The sequence below is a fragment of the Falco biarmicus genome, chromosome 3 (assembly GCF_023638135.1).
Source record: "Falco biarmicus isolate bFalBia1 chromosome 3, bFalBia1.pri, whole genome shotgun sequence".
In the NCBI taxonomy this organism is placed as follows: domain Eukaryota; kingdom Metazoa; phylum Chordata; class Aves; order Falconiformes; family Falconidae; genus Falco; species Falco biarmicus.
In genome coordinates, this window is record NC_079290.1 from 96,853,227 (window position 1) to 96,867,858 (window position 14,632).

At 45.0% G+C, this 14,632-nt stretch overlaps 1 protein-coding gene across 2 annotated transcripts in view; it reads left to right on the top strand.

The window, feature by feature from the left end:
* The window catches only part of PHACTR1 (phosphatase and actin regulator 1), a 301,039-nt gene that overhangs the window by 252,343 nt on the left and 34,064 nt on the right, over window positions 1-14,632 (top strand). For both annotated transcript variants that reach the window (XM_056330031.1, XM_056330030.1), the window contains exon 8: window positions 50-206. In XM_056330031.1, the coding sequence (XP_056186006.1) occupies window positions 50-206 (157 nt within the window). The remainder of the gene's footprint in view (window positions 1-49; window positions 207-14,632) is intronic.

Sequence of the window (14,632 nt, forward strand, 5' to 3'; positions counted from 1 at the left end):
AATGAAATGATGACACCTCCTTTGGCAGAGCCTCTCCTCTCTCCCACAGGCTCCCTGGCAATGAAAGTCTGCAGGAAGGACTCTTTAGCAATCAAACTAAGCAACAGGCCTTCCAAGCGAGAGCTGGAGGAAAAGAACATCCTCCCCATGCAGACTGATGAAGAGAGGCTCGAACTTAGGCAGCAGATTGGGACAAAGCTAACAAGGTAGGACACATTGTTCTAACTCTAGCTTTTGGAAATATGTGATGGGATGCAGTTTTTATCCTTAGTCTGTCGACATTTGAGATCTGCTTGTTCACAATGTTCAAGAAGAAGAGCTATGGGGAGGGAAGACCTGGACATTATTTCTGCTCCAATATAACCTCCCATAAAACGCCCCATTTTATTTTCCTGGCATATCCTGTGGGATCTTTGGTTGTGTTAAGTATCAGCATGTACTATGTGGGGTTGGTTTGTTTCAGTGCACCGTTGGGAAGCGTTCAGCTTTGATAACGTTTTGGACTGTAGCTGCCGGTGCCATTTGATAAGATCTTAGTTGGTTTGGCCAAAGGGCAATGGTGTAACTTTCTCTTCTGACTGCATCTCCCATGAGTAGGTAAATCTTTTCCTGATCCAAAATATTTACATCCTTCAGTACCTCATTTTGTTGGGTCAGTTTGGACAGATTTACCCTGTTTAGATTCTTTCTTCTTCCTAACAGTGTTATTCACCAGCTGTTCTGGTTTGCTGTATTGCATGGGGTATAGAGGGATGCCATTAAATGTGGAAGATTTCTGTCAAGAATTAGTAAACTGAGGTCAGGTAGAAATGTCTAAAAACCTCGTATGCTCCAACCATGATTTCTGGCATCAGTTTAATACTCTTATCACCTTGGTGGTATGCAGAGCTGGTGAATGCCGTTAATTGTCCTTCAGTGTGACTCTGAGAAAACCACAAGCAGAAGACAAGCCAGTTGCTGGGATTTTTCTTGTGGGTTTTCTTTTTTTCTGTTGGTGAGAGGGCTAAGAGGGGAACACTGCTACAATGTTGTGGAGACAGGAAGAATAGGAGCTTCTGGTAAATACCTCTGTCTGCATTTTATCTACTTTTTTTTTTTATGACCTTGTTTATCACTTCTTTAGCATAAACTAATCGCATCTTTCCAGTCTGTCTTTGAAAGTCTTTGTGCTGAATCACGCTTAGCCTACTCCAAGACTTCTCTAATTCTTCAGTGTTCTTGTTAGAGGGCCTCAGCAGTGATGCCCAAAGTATGCAAGATGGCACCGCACTGTTGCTGGTACTGATTTTTCAGTAGTATAGATTCAGTAGTACTGATTTTCTAGTCTTTATTCAGCCTAATAGACTGCAGCTGCACAGGGAGCTCTGGAACACCACATGATACCAAGGGTCCCAGTGCTGATATGATTCATTTTGAACCCTTTTGAAGTATGTGAAGAGGTGAAGTTTTTTGTCTTTTAGCCTATCTTGCTGTGCACTGCTTGACCTTGCAATGACATTGAACAGCAGTTCCACTGTCTTGCCCATTTGCCTGAATTACTTGGGTCTCTCAGAAATTTTACAGCTCTGTCTGATGAAGGTAAATAGTGTCATTTGCAAACGTTGACTCTGCACAGCTCACTGTGCCCCAGGTGTTTTTTATTATAAATATTTTATATCTCACCTCTCCAAAACCTGCTTTTTCCCCTTTAAAGAATGTTTCTTCAGCATATCTCTTTTTAACAAGGGAAACTAATTTTGGCAATACCCAGAACCCTTCCTGTGTACGCCACATATTCTCACAATGTTGTTGTTTGTTTTCCCAATTGTATCTCTACTCATTCAGTCTGAGGTATAATTCTTAATCATTGTCTTCTAATATAGGTGGGACTTAAGGCATTCACAAATAGTTCAAATCATTAATGTGTATATACGAGCTGAAAAAATAGCTGAGCCACTACTGTTTCATTCCTGGTTTATTCCAATGGAACATCACTGAAATTGGTCAAATTTCACAAGCCTTATCTGGAATAATATAGTTGCCAATCTGGCCTTTTAATTACCAGTATTTACAACTCTAGCATTTCAGTCTTTTGAGAAGTTAAAAAAAATCAAGCAATATGAGGAGAAAACAACTTTCTTCATCTCTAATATTCAGAAACCCACAAATATTTCAGCCAAAACGAAGGTACCTGTCTTACCAGTGCTTTGTATCTACATGTGATGTATCCATACACACAGACTGATAAATGTTGGCTTGAAACAGAAAATTGCAATTTAGACAGTATTTCTTTACTGTCCAGACTTCATTACTGAATCCATCCTTTGCCATCGCTCAGGAATTGTCACGCAGTGATGCAAATGGCAAGCAAAATTAAAGTAGTGAAGCATTTATAGTCCTTAGAGAAGATGCTAGATGCAGACTATAATTGCAGCTGGCAATTTTGGATTTCAGAGGGATTTGTACTGTTCCACCAATGGTCCCCTATGGTTTAAAATAGCCAGCCAATGAAATTACATATGCTACTTACACAAGTGAAAAACCAGAATAAAAACTTCAGCAAATAGTTATTGTCGGTAATGGATCAATTAAGGTTCACCAAGAGGCTGATTAGGATACTTCAGTATCTATGCATAATCCTCTCAGTATTTAGTGAGGAAGGGCTCATTGGCTACCACATCTGGCAGATCAGAATTTAGTACTATAAAGAGAACATAATTTTTAAAGATGCTTGTAGCCAGGCATATTGAGAGATTGACCACTGACATATTGTGTGGGACGCAAATCATCCCAGGTGCAGTTCCTCCAGCCTCATTAGAGTTGCACCAAGAATTAATTTGGCTCAGAACTGTTTGTTCAGATCCTCTTTAAACATAGCTTGAAACCTCTGAATCTCCAGCTAGTCCCAGAAAATTGTTCTGACTTTATTATTGCGTCCACCAACTGGTAAAGAGACTCCAGAGTGGAGTTTGCCATGTTGCCTGTTTCCCATGCTGGGAGAAGAGTGCCTTGACTTACACGAGACCAGTTGTATAGGTGAGGCTGCATCCTATAGCAGGATCTGGCCCATTACACACCTGAATATTAGCTTAGCCATGAGACAAATTAACACCTTTGTGTCTATCATGTGCATCCCCTATGACAGCTCAGCACATGTATATCCAAGCAAAAATGGAACTTTTTGCCCAAGATGGCAAAATATGCCCTGGCAAAGGCAGGACATCACACGTGACATGAATTCCAGCTACAAGAATAGGCTGCTGCACCATTTTTCTGGGTAGACTTTACACAGCAATTGCAGCAACTAATTAGAAGACCTCTCCCTCTGACCAAACCAGAATGAACTACTCCAGAATGCGATACCCACTATGAAGCAAGGAGCAAAAATAGTGAATTAAGATGCAGAGCTTCCAGCTCATAACCACATTGACTTGGGGATAGGAAATGGATGCTGGAGGCCATGTTCTTGGCTGCTAAAAACCCTTACAACTCCATTAACTTCTACTCTAAAATGCAGACCTTCTGCACTAAGTAAATCTTTAAGTGGGTATGGTTTTCTTTTTTTTTTTCTTTTTTTTTTTCCTGCATGCTTAGCTTCTCCCATACTCCTTCATTTTATCCCTCTGGTACCTGCACAGCTTCACAGACGCTCCTAGAAGTGCGTATAAGTGACTGTAAGACAGAAAGGAGAAAACAGGTAGAAAAACAGGACTCTGAAAGTTAACAGGTAGAGAGAAAAGACAGACAGCCTTCTGCCTGTCTCTCTGGCCATGTTGGACCTGCTGGAAAGGAGTGGTCCCCCAGTTACTCAGGTTAGAGCGGGGAGCAGGAGGACCTGGATTTAGCTTTCAGTGGCTATCAGGGTGACAGGAGTTGAGCATATCTGGGCTAAGATGGTGAAGCAAGTGGATCTGAGCTTGGAGACTCTCCCAGGGACAATTATAAAGGCATGGCCTGACAGGAGCCCCTGGTGAGGAGAAGGGCCAGCACTGATGGATGATGCACAGCAGAGCCACATATGTCCCAGAGACTGCAGGACTGTCCCCTGGTACAGACATGGGTGCTTCAGTACCAGTCCTTGCACTTCTGTTTCACCAAAGAATCATAACAGTGGTCATAAGAGACCACACAGACTTCCTCATTCAACATATTTTTTAGAAAGCACAAAAGCCCTTTAGAGAAAATACATCTATCTATTTCTGTACAGCCATATGCTACACCAGACTTTGCTGAGGACTTTGCAGTCCCTTGAACTGGGAAGACCTGGTTTCTTTGCATGTCTTTCACAAAGTCTCCCCCATACCTTGAGACAATGTGTATCTTTAGACTATGGCTGATCTGCCTCACATCCCACAAGAGAGGTTTTCCAATGCACTCAAGTCTTTTTTGAGTCTCTTAACCCCCCAGCTCTAGTGAAGGTGCTCATTAGCAATTAGATACAGGAGTAGTAAAGCTGAGATTTTGCTCCAGTGCTTTTCAAGAGTGCATGGCAGTGTCCTTATATGTTTTCCCTGAATTGCCTTCATCCTGGCTTTTCCCACCTGCTGGAATAGAATGATCTAATCATACAAAAAATCTGGTAATCCAGTAATATTATCATCACATTGCTAATAATCAATGTTAAAGGAACTTCTTAATATTCACAGTATTCTTACTGGTCAGTATCATGTCTGTCTTGTCAGCACTCTCCTACCCGCCGGGGGGCAGAGGGCAGGCTGGCTGCAGGTCACAAGGCAGGGAGATACATGAAGGCTGTCCACAGGCGAGCAGTATGTGTCAGGGGGCTACTACCCATCACTGGCAGGTGCCCCAGGCAACCCAGTCAGATTTTACAGCCCAGTAAGATTTTGTGCTGTGCTGCTGCCAAAAGGTGCCGATTGCAGGAGACGCGTTTAATGCAGAACCGTGCCTGGTTGTGAAAGCAAAGAGAGGTGAGGAGGGTGAGCACCCCTCTGCACGTTAAATAAATAATTCACTAGAAAATAATTAAACTGGAAACAAATAAAGAAGAAAGTAACTTCTTGTGGTGTCCACACACTATGTTTTGTCTCTCTTGTGATTTTGAGTGATGGACGTCCCTGTGCTCGGCTGAATCCTGTGTGTGTGCCGCTGTATACGTGCTGCTGGCTTTAAAGCAGTGAACCGATGGCACGCACCTCTGTCAGATACACAGTCGTGCTCTGCACTGGTTTTTGTTCAGGCCTAGATTCACTCGCTACAACACCTCACAGGGTGCTGTCCTTTCACCAGCAAGCAGAAAGCCTTGATCTGAAGCCATATAAATAATACATTGCAAATATCACGAGGCAAAGGATGGGAAGTATGAAAATAGATCACAGAGACACTGTCTGTGTGCATAGGGCTGTAAATATGTATGCTTGAGATACGGACGTGCACACCTGATAGATGCGTTTATAGTCCCATTGATGCTTTGGAAATATTACCAAGATGTCTATGACTGAGGAATGAAGCATGGAAAAGCATAGATCTTTGTTATGGAGCTGCAGGTTTGACAGATGATGGTCACCTACTACCTGGATCAGAAAGGTAATCTACTCTACGCATTCCCTGATCAATACTACGTCTTCCTCAGCTCTACTGAAAAATATTGCCTAGAAACAGAAACCCTGTGATGAAATGAACTTGGTGAATTCCCACAAGTATAAAATTGATTTTTAAACTGTCATGAGGCTGCCATGAGGGGTTTGGAGTGGTTCACATCAGGTGCTGGGTGTCCGTGTGTCCCTCTGAGTGAGGGAAACTACTCAGGAGAAAGAGCAATGGAGTATGTTTGTAGATAGAAGGAAACGTGAACCAGAAAGAAGAGTAGAAACACTGGACAGTTTGGGAAAAGGATACCATGATAGGAACAGAGATAGATATTACTGAGGAAGGGTTTTATGCAATCGCTAAAATGCACAGCAGTTCCCTCAGAGGCCTGAGGGGACTGAACACTCCAAAGTCACCATTTTTATTTACAAAAAAATTAGGCCGTGAGGAGATTGGGCTTTTTGAAATGGTTAATTGTTTAAACAGTGTCACAGTCCTGTTGAGGGGAGGGTTTGTTCCGACAGAGGATGGCAGCAAGGTGGCCCCTGTCAGGCATGGCTGCATCTCCTCGTGGCTGCTCCGTGGCCCGCGCTGTGGGGAGCATTTTGTGCCCTCCCCACCTCTGAGTCATTTAGGGATAAAGAGAATGGGCAGACAGCAGGATTAGGCTTTATTCACAGACCTCATTTTGTTGGGTAACGTGAAATAATTTCTTCCTAATTACCTCTGACGTCTGCAATTCTCTCACACTTATTGTTAGCTTCCACTAATGAGAGAAAAGCAAGTGCCTAAAGCAAGAGCTCATCCCCGCAGCAGCGCGCACGCGTGTGTGTGTGTGAGGCTCGCCTCTTCCCATGTCGGGTGCTGGGGATAAATCACACGGAAAATGGGATTGTGGTAAACAAGCTCATCTAAATCCTGGATTAGAGGGGACGATGCGACAGCGCTAGATGCATGAATGGGGGTGACCAAAAAAAAGCTGCAAAGTGCTCAGCCTGGGCTTTAGCTGTGGTGGTACCTAGGGAAAACAGCTTTTTTTTCCCCCCTTTTAGTTTACCTTCATGAGGAAGCTGTACATTTGTGAGAAACCCCAAGGGAGCTATCTAAATGGCCCTTAGCATCAGGGGGAAGGCAGCAAAAGCAGGTGATTATCTATGGGCAACAAGCTGAAACCGAGTTATTGTTACACACATGGGCTCAACTGCCAGTAATAAATACTCTGAGCAGAACTGGTCGGGGTTTTGTGTGGGGTACGGATGGGAGATGGGCTCTCAAGACCCTTGTCAGCTGTCTTTTCTGTGATTGATGTCCTGCCGAGCTCTGTTGCTCTGAAAGCAATGGTGGCTTTGTAGGTAAAACACTCTGGGAAGGCTGCATCTTCCATTTACGACCTCAGGCAAGCCACTGAGAGAAATGCATGTACACATACACATAGATGTCAAGGTATGTTGGGGTCTCCAAATGTATGTATGTGCCTATGAACTTTGGAAAATTCCATTAGTTGACAAACTGTCATTGACAGCAAAGTTTGCATGCTTTTGAAAAACCACCCAGATATCAGGATCTCTTTAGACATTGAACTCTGTGTTTCGGTAGGACAAGGAGCACGGTTTGGACTTGTCTCTTTATATTAGGAATTTTCGTAGCTAACAACATCATTCATCACAGCAAAAGACAAGTCCATCATCACAAATGATGCTATTACTATGGCTTTGACATGAGTTTCAACAACAAACAGCGTGACGTTGCTTCATCTGAGTAATTTACTATGGCAAAAGGTCAGTGGAGCAGTCAAGGGAATGGGGAGGTGACAGTGGGTAATGTCACCACAAAACACATCACCTCTAGGTGCTCCCTTGTTTGTGGAGTGAACAGTGCCCTTAACCTGTGGTCTGGATGGACCCTGGCAGTGTGATCGCTCCACTGTCACAGCTTTACCTTGGGACAGAGCAAACTCCTTCTGCCACCAGTTTTGCTCAACCAGAGCCAGCAGATGTTTGCTGTGTATGAAAGCAAAGCCTTGCAGAGTGGTTGTAGTCTGTCCTTGGTCAGATGCGTCTCTCCACGTTAGAAGGTGGGGCTCCAAATGCGCAGAGACAATTTATTTACGTTCCTATAAAGGAGGAGGAACGTTGTGCTGGGGAGAGGAATGCTCTTAATGACAGGCAACAGGCAGAAGCATTTGAGGGCGAGGTCTCCCCAGAGGCACCCGGGTGGCCGCTGGTGAAATGGAAAGTGTTTTCTCCGTGTCAGAAGTTCATTTCAATCAGAGACGTTGCCAGCCCAGGAAGGTACTTGTTATTCCTGGGGTCTGTCACTGCTCCCGGTGCCTGCTCTCATGGAAGCAGCGCAAGTCACCCTGCGCTGTCGTTGCAACATCTGTTTCTCCCATCCTTTCTGTGCAGAAGCCGAGGCAGAATACACTACGGGGCTGCAATTTCCTCTTCGTGCTTCCCATCCTCTTCAGCCCCCCTGACACAGTCTGTGTCTGAGGTCTAACTCGAGCTGTCAACACAGCCCAGGCGAATATATTTAGTCTACCTTAGTTTCCTTTGCCGTTTCGGTGGGGTGTGGTATCCTTCATTTTCCATCCTGGATTGTTTGCAGCATTGCTTTAAGTTGTCAGCCACTGTCAGCTCTTACCTCAGAGGAAGCCCCATTTCTCTGCTGGGCAAAATAATTCATGGTGATATAATGCAAGCTTGTGGCAGTAATGAAATAACATATGTCGATAATAGAAATAATCTTTTATTTCTCCGTTAAACAAGAGGCCATGTGGAGTCCACACAGTACACTTTTGAGTAAAAGAATGACAAGTATTAATAAAACCAGGTGAAACAAACACAACCAAGGAAGCAGCTGATTCAAAATACTATATTCTGGCTTTATAACAAGAAAACAAAGGTGGTTTGTTTGACTTTTTTTTTTTCTGGTTAATGCTGACAAATTTAGGGCATCTCCATTAAGAACTAGCTCATAAATTTCCACCTTGAAAAAAAACTAACCATAAATCTTCATGTTTTGTGTCTGCTGATTGTGGGGAGTTAATCACAAGCACAACAGTTGCTCAGCTTGGATGACCTTGTAATTTCCGTAAAGGAAGCAAATCAGATGGCAGTACAAGTAGACAAAAGAAGCAGACTGGCAGGAATAAATTTCACTTTATAGCCTGATGATTGTAAAATGGAGAAATTGCTTTTTGAGCAAAATATTTAACCTCTCTCAGAAGTTACAGTTTGCAGTTTTTTTCCCCTTTGGTGTATTATGGCCTATTTGGCAACACGTGCAGGAGATTAACATAGGTTATCCTCGTAAAGGAGTCAAACACATAAAATCAGGTTTTTATCCTGGCTCCAATCAGCTTTGAAGTATATATGTGCTCATATATGTGCACTGTGACTATTACTGTGAGCACAAGCAGGAATGCTAAAGAAGTAAGTCTTAACTTGTGTGCAGGTTCATCTGTCTATGTCCAGAAAAACAGGAGTTTCACATGCAGGTTATTGTATGTGAGTAAATAGAGGTGACTTTGAAGAGTTAGTCCTGTAGTAAACAGGATTTAATGTCTTATGAGTTTGTTTTATATAGGATTATAAATGTCTTTTGGACAAATGTACCAAGAAATCAAATATAGTTACCACTACAACTGGTACGATTATGTAAGGTTGGAATTTTGCCTGTTTTCCCTAAGATACAGTGTTAACGTGAGGATCACGTAGAGATGGACAGCGACTTTTTTTGAATACATGCAGAAAAGTTGCAACCAGTCTTTGCAAGGCAAGCGCAGATGTGAATTATGCTCATATTTCAGTGCACTGGGATTCAAAAGCACTGCGCAGACCATATGTGGGGATTAAACAAAGTCCTTAGCCTCAGACCTGACCATGTAAAATTACCATTTATGTTAATAACATTAGTGAAGAGGAAGTTCTCTCATGTGCAGTAGACCGCATCAGCTGTCTGTAAGTATGCAGCCTGTATTCAGTGCTTGCCTTTCTGATGATAAATAATCTTCAAACGCAAACTACAGGGAAAGCACGTTAGCACCAAGGTAAATTCAGTAACCTAGTTCTTTGCTGACATCCCTGAATTCCGGAGGCAGCAACACTGATGGTTAATGAGTAATTAATAAAAATAGCATTCAGTATATTGTATTTGCTAAATAAGCAAGGATCTATAATGTCAGGCTGGACTATTTATCCTGCAGAATATCTGAGCTTTTCAGCATGCTGGCAGAGTCTTCATGATTTCCTTTCTTGCAGTAATCAAGACAGAAATGGTCTTCCTCCCTCCGTGCAATCAACTGGCCTTGATTTAAAATCCAGCCTTTCAGGCAGGAGACCCTGGTCTCAGCCAGCGGGGGCTGCAGAGGCGCCAGCCTGCTCCTTCAGTGGGGAACAGGGACGCTGCCTGGGTCCCTTCTCCTCTACACGCACAGGGACCTCAGTGACCTGGTGGGATGGTGGATGGCAGCATTCGGGGGACTTCGGTCACGTGGTGGGATGGCAGCAGCTCGGTTGCACACAGGTCCTGTGGGGGAGCACGCAGGGAGATGTAAACCGCAAGTAAATGCTGTCCTCAGGAGGCACTCACAGAAGCTACAGGGAAAAGCCTCTGGCCATCTGCCATGAAGGTCCTTCCGTGGCCCCATCACTGGCCAACCTCCAGCCAAGCCTGGGAGCAGCGTGACCAATGAGCTCCTTTGGCCTGCTTGGCTGCACGGGGAAGGTGGAGCACCTGAACTCTCCCTGGCTTGCCTGGAACACTCTCTGCCCCAGTGCAAGGACTTCCCTGCCCCAACATCCAGGTTTCAGCTGTAAAAGAGAGAGGGTGAGCAGCCTCTCTGAGAGGAATTTGCTTGGAGTTGGGCTTATGGATGCACTGCAGCTGCACATCAGTCTCGAAGTGGGGAGTTTGGTGCCTTCTTAAATCTCCCCTGCCAGGGAATTCTTGAGCTGATCCCAAACCCTCCCTCTGCTTCTTTCAGGAGGAGGAGTGGCTGATGTCCCAAGGCCAGAACGTCCCCAGAAACTCCTTCTCTTTTCCCAATTAACTGAGTGTAAATGCCTGGTGTCCCTCACCCTTGGGTTGGGGCAGAACCATTGCCCCTCGCTTGTTTGGGCAGATATACATGCTGAGATGTGTGATACCTCACCAGCCATTTCAGCTTCCCTCTCAGACTAGCAAAGAAAATCTAATTACTGCAGTTATAAGAGCTACCAACATTTGGCACCACACTGTTTAATTCCAGCAAGTTAAGGCTCCATCATGTTTTCTAATGTAACATGACAGATGAGAAAAGGCGTTGCAGCAGTGAGAAGATACGATTTTTGCCTCTGAAACCCATCAAGTGTGACACATTTTGGGGAGGTACTTTTATTTCCTTTTGTCTTGACTAATTCTTCTCTTCAGAGTCTTTCTTCTGTCTGATTCTCCTTGTATTTCAGTGGTGCGAGTAGCTCCCCTCCACCCTACCCCAGTTCAGGATACGGTACAGCCCTTGGCCTCAGTCTGAAGGATTTTAGAGCAGATCCAAAGACAGTGACAGGGAAATGAAGGGCATCAGTGGGGGAATACTTGGCATCACAGCTCACTTGTCTCAGCATTCTCCCTGATCGTTACGCACTTGACTGCCTCAGATTTGATTCTCCCACCTGCCCATCACTGTACCCTGCCTTTCTCTCGGTTCTGTGCACTTGTCACTAGACGTATCATGTTTTAAAAATTAGGGCACTTGTTAAAAACCTCAAGAGAGAACAATGCCGCCTCACCGTTGAGCATAAAAGTATAGCTGAAAGGATGAATTTGATGCAGCAGTATGAAAGATTTTGTGCCATCTTTATTTTCTTTAACGTTACTTTGATCAATAATGGCAACTGGGAGAAGTGCCCAAAGACTGGAGGAAAGCAAATGTCAAACAAATATTCAAGAAGGAAGACTCAGGGAATAACAGGAATCAGGCAGCCTCACCTTGATCACTGAGAAGGGGATGGGGCAGCTAATCCTGGAAACCATATCTAGGCACGTAAAGGACAAGAAAGTCGTCAGGAGTAGTCAACATGGTTTCACAAGTCATGCTTGATCAACATGATGAACCTGCACAATGGCCTGGTAGACAAGGGAGGAGCAGTAGATGGTATGTATGTAGACTTCAGTAAGGCTTTCAGTGTTGTCTCCCCTAAGATGCTCCCAGTGAAGTTGTTGAAGTATGGGCTGGATGGGCAGATGGATTGAAGATTGTCTGAATGGCTGGGCCCAGAAGCTGGTGATCAATGGCATAAAGTCTAGACCACTAATTAGCAGTATACCCCTGAGGGCCAATACTGGGACCAGTCCTCTTTAACATCATTCATTAATGGACAAGGTGTACCCTCAGCAAACTTGCTGATGACCCGGAATTGTTGCACTAGAGGGTCGTGCTGCCATGTAGAGGGACCTTGACAAGCTGGAGAAATGGACGGGTGGGAATCGCGGATTTCAACTAAGGCAAGTGCCAAGTTCTGCACCTGGGGAAGAACAACTCCATGCACCAGTATATGCTGGGAGCTGCCCAGCTGGAGAGCAGATTGGCAGAAAGGATCTGGGTGTCCTGATGAACACCAAGCTGGACATGAGCCAGCAACATGCCTTGGCAGGAGAAAGAGGGCTAATGGTATCCTGGGCTGTGTTATTAGAAAAAGTACTGCCAGTAGGTGAAGGCAGGTGATCCTCCCCCTCTGCTCAGCACTGGTAAGGCCACACCTGCAGTGCTGTGTCCAGTTTTGAGCTCCTCCGTACAGGAGAGGTAAGGGCATATGGGAGAGAGTCCAATGAAGGGCCACAAAGATGTTTAAGGGACTGGAGCATCTCTCCTATGAGGAAAGGCTGGCAAAGCTGGGACTGTTCAGCCTGAAGAAGAAAAGGCTCAGGGGGGATCTTCTCAATGTGTATACATGCCTGAAGGGAGGGGATGGAGCCAGGCTCTTCTCCGTGGAGCCTGGTGACAGGACCAGAGGTGGTGGGCACACACTGAAACACAAGAGGTGCTGTCTGAACACCAGGAAATATTTATTTTCACTGTGGGTGACCAAGCACTGGCACAGGTTGCCCAGGGAGGTTGTGGAGTCTTCCTCCTTGGAACTGTTCAAAAGCCACTTGGACACAGTCCTGGCTTTTGGTGGCCCTGCTTGAGGAGAGGGGGGGTGGACCAGATGACCTCCAGAGGTCCCTGCCAACCTCAACCCTTCTGCGATAGCACAAGGCATCAGAAGAGCTGGTGACATCTTTGTGTATTAGCAAGGTCTTCACCTTTGGAAATGCAGCGTTGGCTGATCTTTTGGGTGCCTGTGGCCCTGCAGAGTGGCCAAGTTCTGTCTCAGACTTTCCCAGTCCTGACTCCCTTCGCTCCCCCCAGTCTAAGGTTACTGTGAGTGTGTCTTACAAGGCTGTTCTGATGCAATGCTCGATAAATCTCTCCTGCTTTGGGTTATTGCACAATGGCTGTGTCGGCACAAACAATTTAGCCAGGTCACAAGCTCTGACAAATGCCTGTCTATGACATGTAGCCTGTAGAAGTCTCTAGCTCACTTCAGTTCCAAGAGAGTATGGGGTTAGCCCTTGAGACCAAACTCCTCATGTTCTGCTCCATGGAAAAAATTACCAGGGTTCAGTTTCTAAGCAAGAACATCTCACAGGCACGCTGTATTCACATGGAAATCAACTCCAGACACCCAGCTTCCCTCAGCAAGCATTTCTCTCAGTGCTGCACCCCCCCATCCCCTCCATCCACCTCTGCCATAGCGAAAAATAACCCCCAGAGTCCCAGTTTCTCTTCCAAGAGTGTTTCAAATTCCTTGCATCCTTGTATAGCTCTTTTCTCCTTTTCCAGCTATCTGAAGCAGAACCTTAAGATCTGCCTTCAAAACTTTCTGTCTCTGGGTGGATCCAGAGACAACAAAGAGCAGTTTATTGTTCTTTCTCAATTTGGGGAATTGGGAGCTTGCTGCTCTCAAAAATGTCCCAGCCAGCCTGCAGTGGTGCTGCCTGGTATCTACAACAGCAATGATCTCCAGAAGTGCAGAGTACAGCAATGTTCTAATGGCTCTAGTAAGAAAACAGGGTGGAAGTATGTATTTGATGCACGTTTTGCCAAAAACACTGCTCATCGGAGTTTGAAAAGCTGACAGAGTGTAATAGTTGCGAGACATTTTTTCCCCTCCTCTTCCTTGGCAGCTGATGTTCATTAGCTGGGCTCAGCAGAGCACCGCTGCAGTCAAGCAGTAACAGAATTGTTATTAGCGCTAGGTAATCTCCAGTCACGAGGGTGGGCTTAACACCCAATAAACTATGAGGTACAGATGTAAATTCAGTATGCTTGTAAAGCAAAAGGCAAGTCCACGTGGCTGTGGCCAGTGGGGGTTGGAAGGAAGGGCTGAAAGAGTGTGTTCTTTTACTTCAGCTCGCTGCTGATGCGTGAAAAATTGCAGATTTTAAACCAATACTGAAGGCGAGCAGAACTAGGAAGCAGGCACTGTATCTGTTTGCCTAGGCCATCCTAGGCAGCACGTTCCACGTACCCATCTGCAGGCTCTCCTAGCAGTAGGTGCAGTTTTCAGTTTTACGAATGCTTTGTGCATCATCGGTACGTGTTCAGCAGGGATTTTTGTCAGGGTGACTGTGCTGATTCCCTTGGCTCCCTCTCTCAAGCCCCCTCCCCTCGCCTTCACTGCAGCTGGATGTGCAGAAAACAAGTGGATGCCACAAAACCAGGACACTGAAAGCCCAGGACAGAGGTATTTCAGTCCTGGCATCTGAGTGTGCCCTGCAGGGAAATCCAGGCTTCTCCTATGGCATGTCAGCAGCCATGAACAAATCTACTTTCCTCATTTTGCTTACAAAATATTTTAAATATTAACTCTCTCCAGCCTCTCTGCCTGAATGCTAGCTGCGTAAAACTATTCAGACTGGTAAGGAGCTCAAAAATCAATCACCAATTTGAAGCAGTCTGTCTTTAAAGAACAAACAATTGCAAAAATGTGCATTTTAATGGCATCGTCATTTGAAATATCACAAGGAAGACATCTACAACCCTGTCCCAATGGGGTTTAAGAAGTGAAGTGTCTGA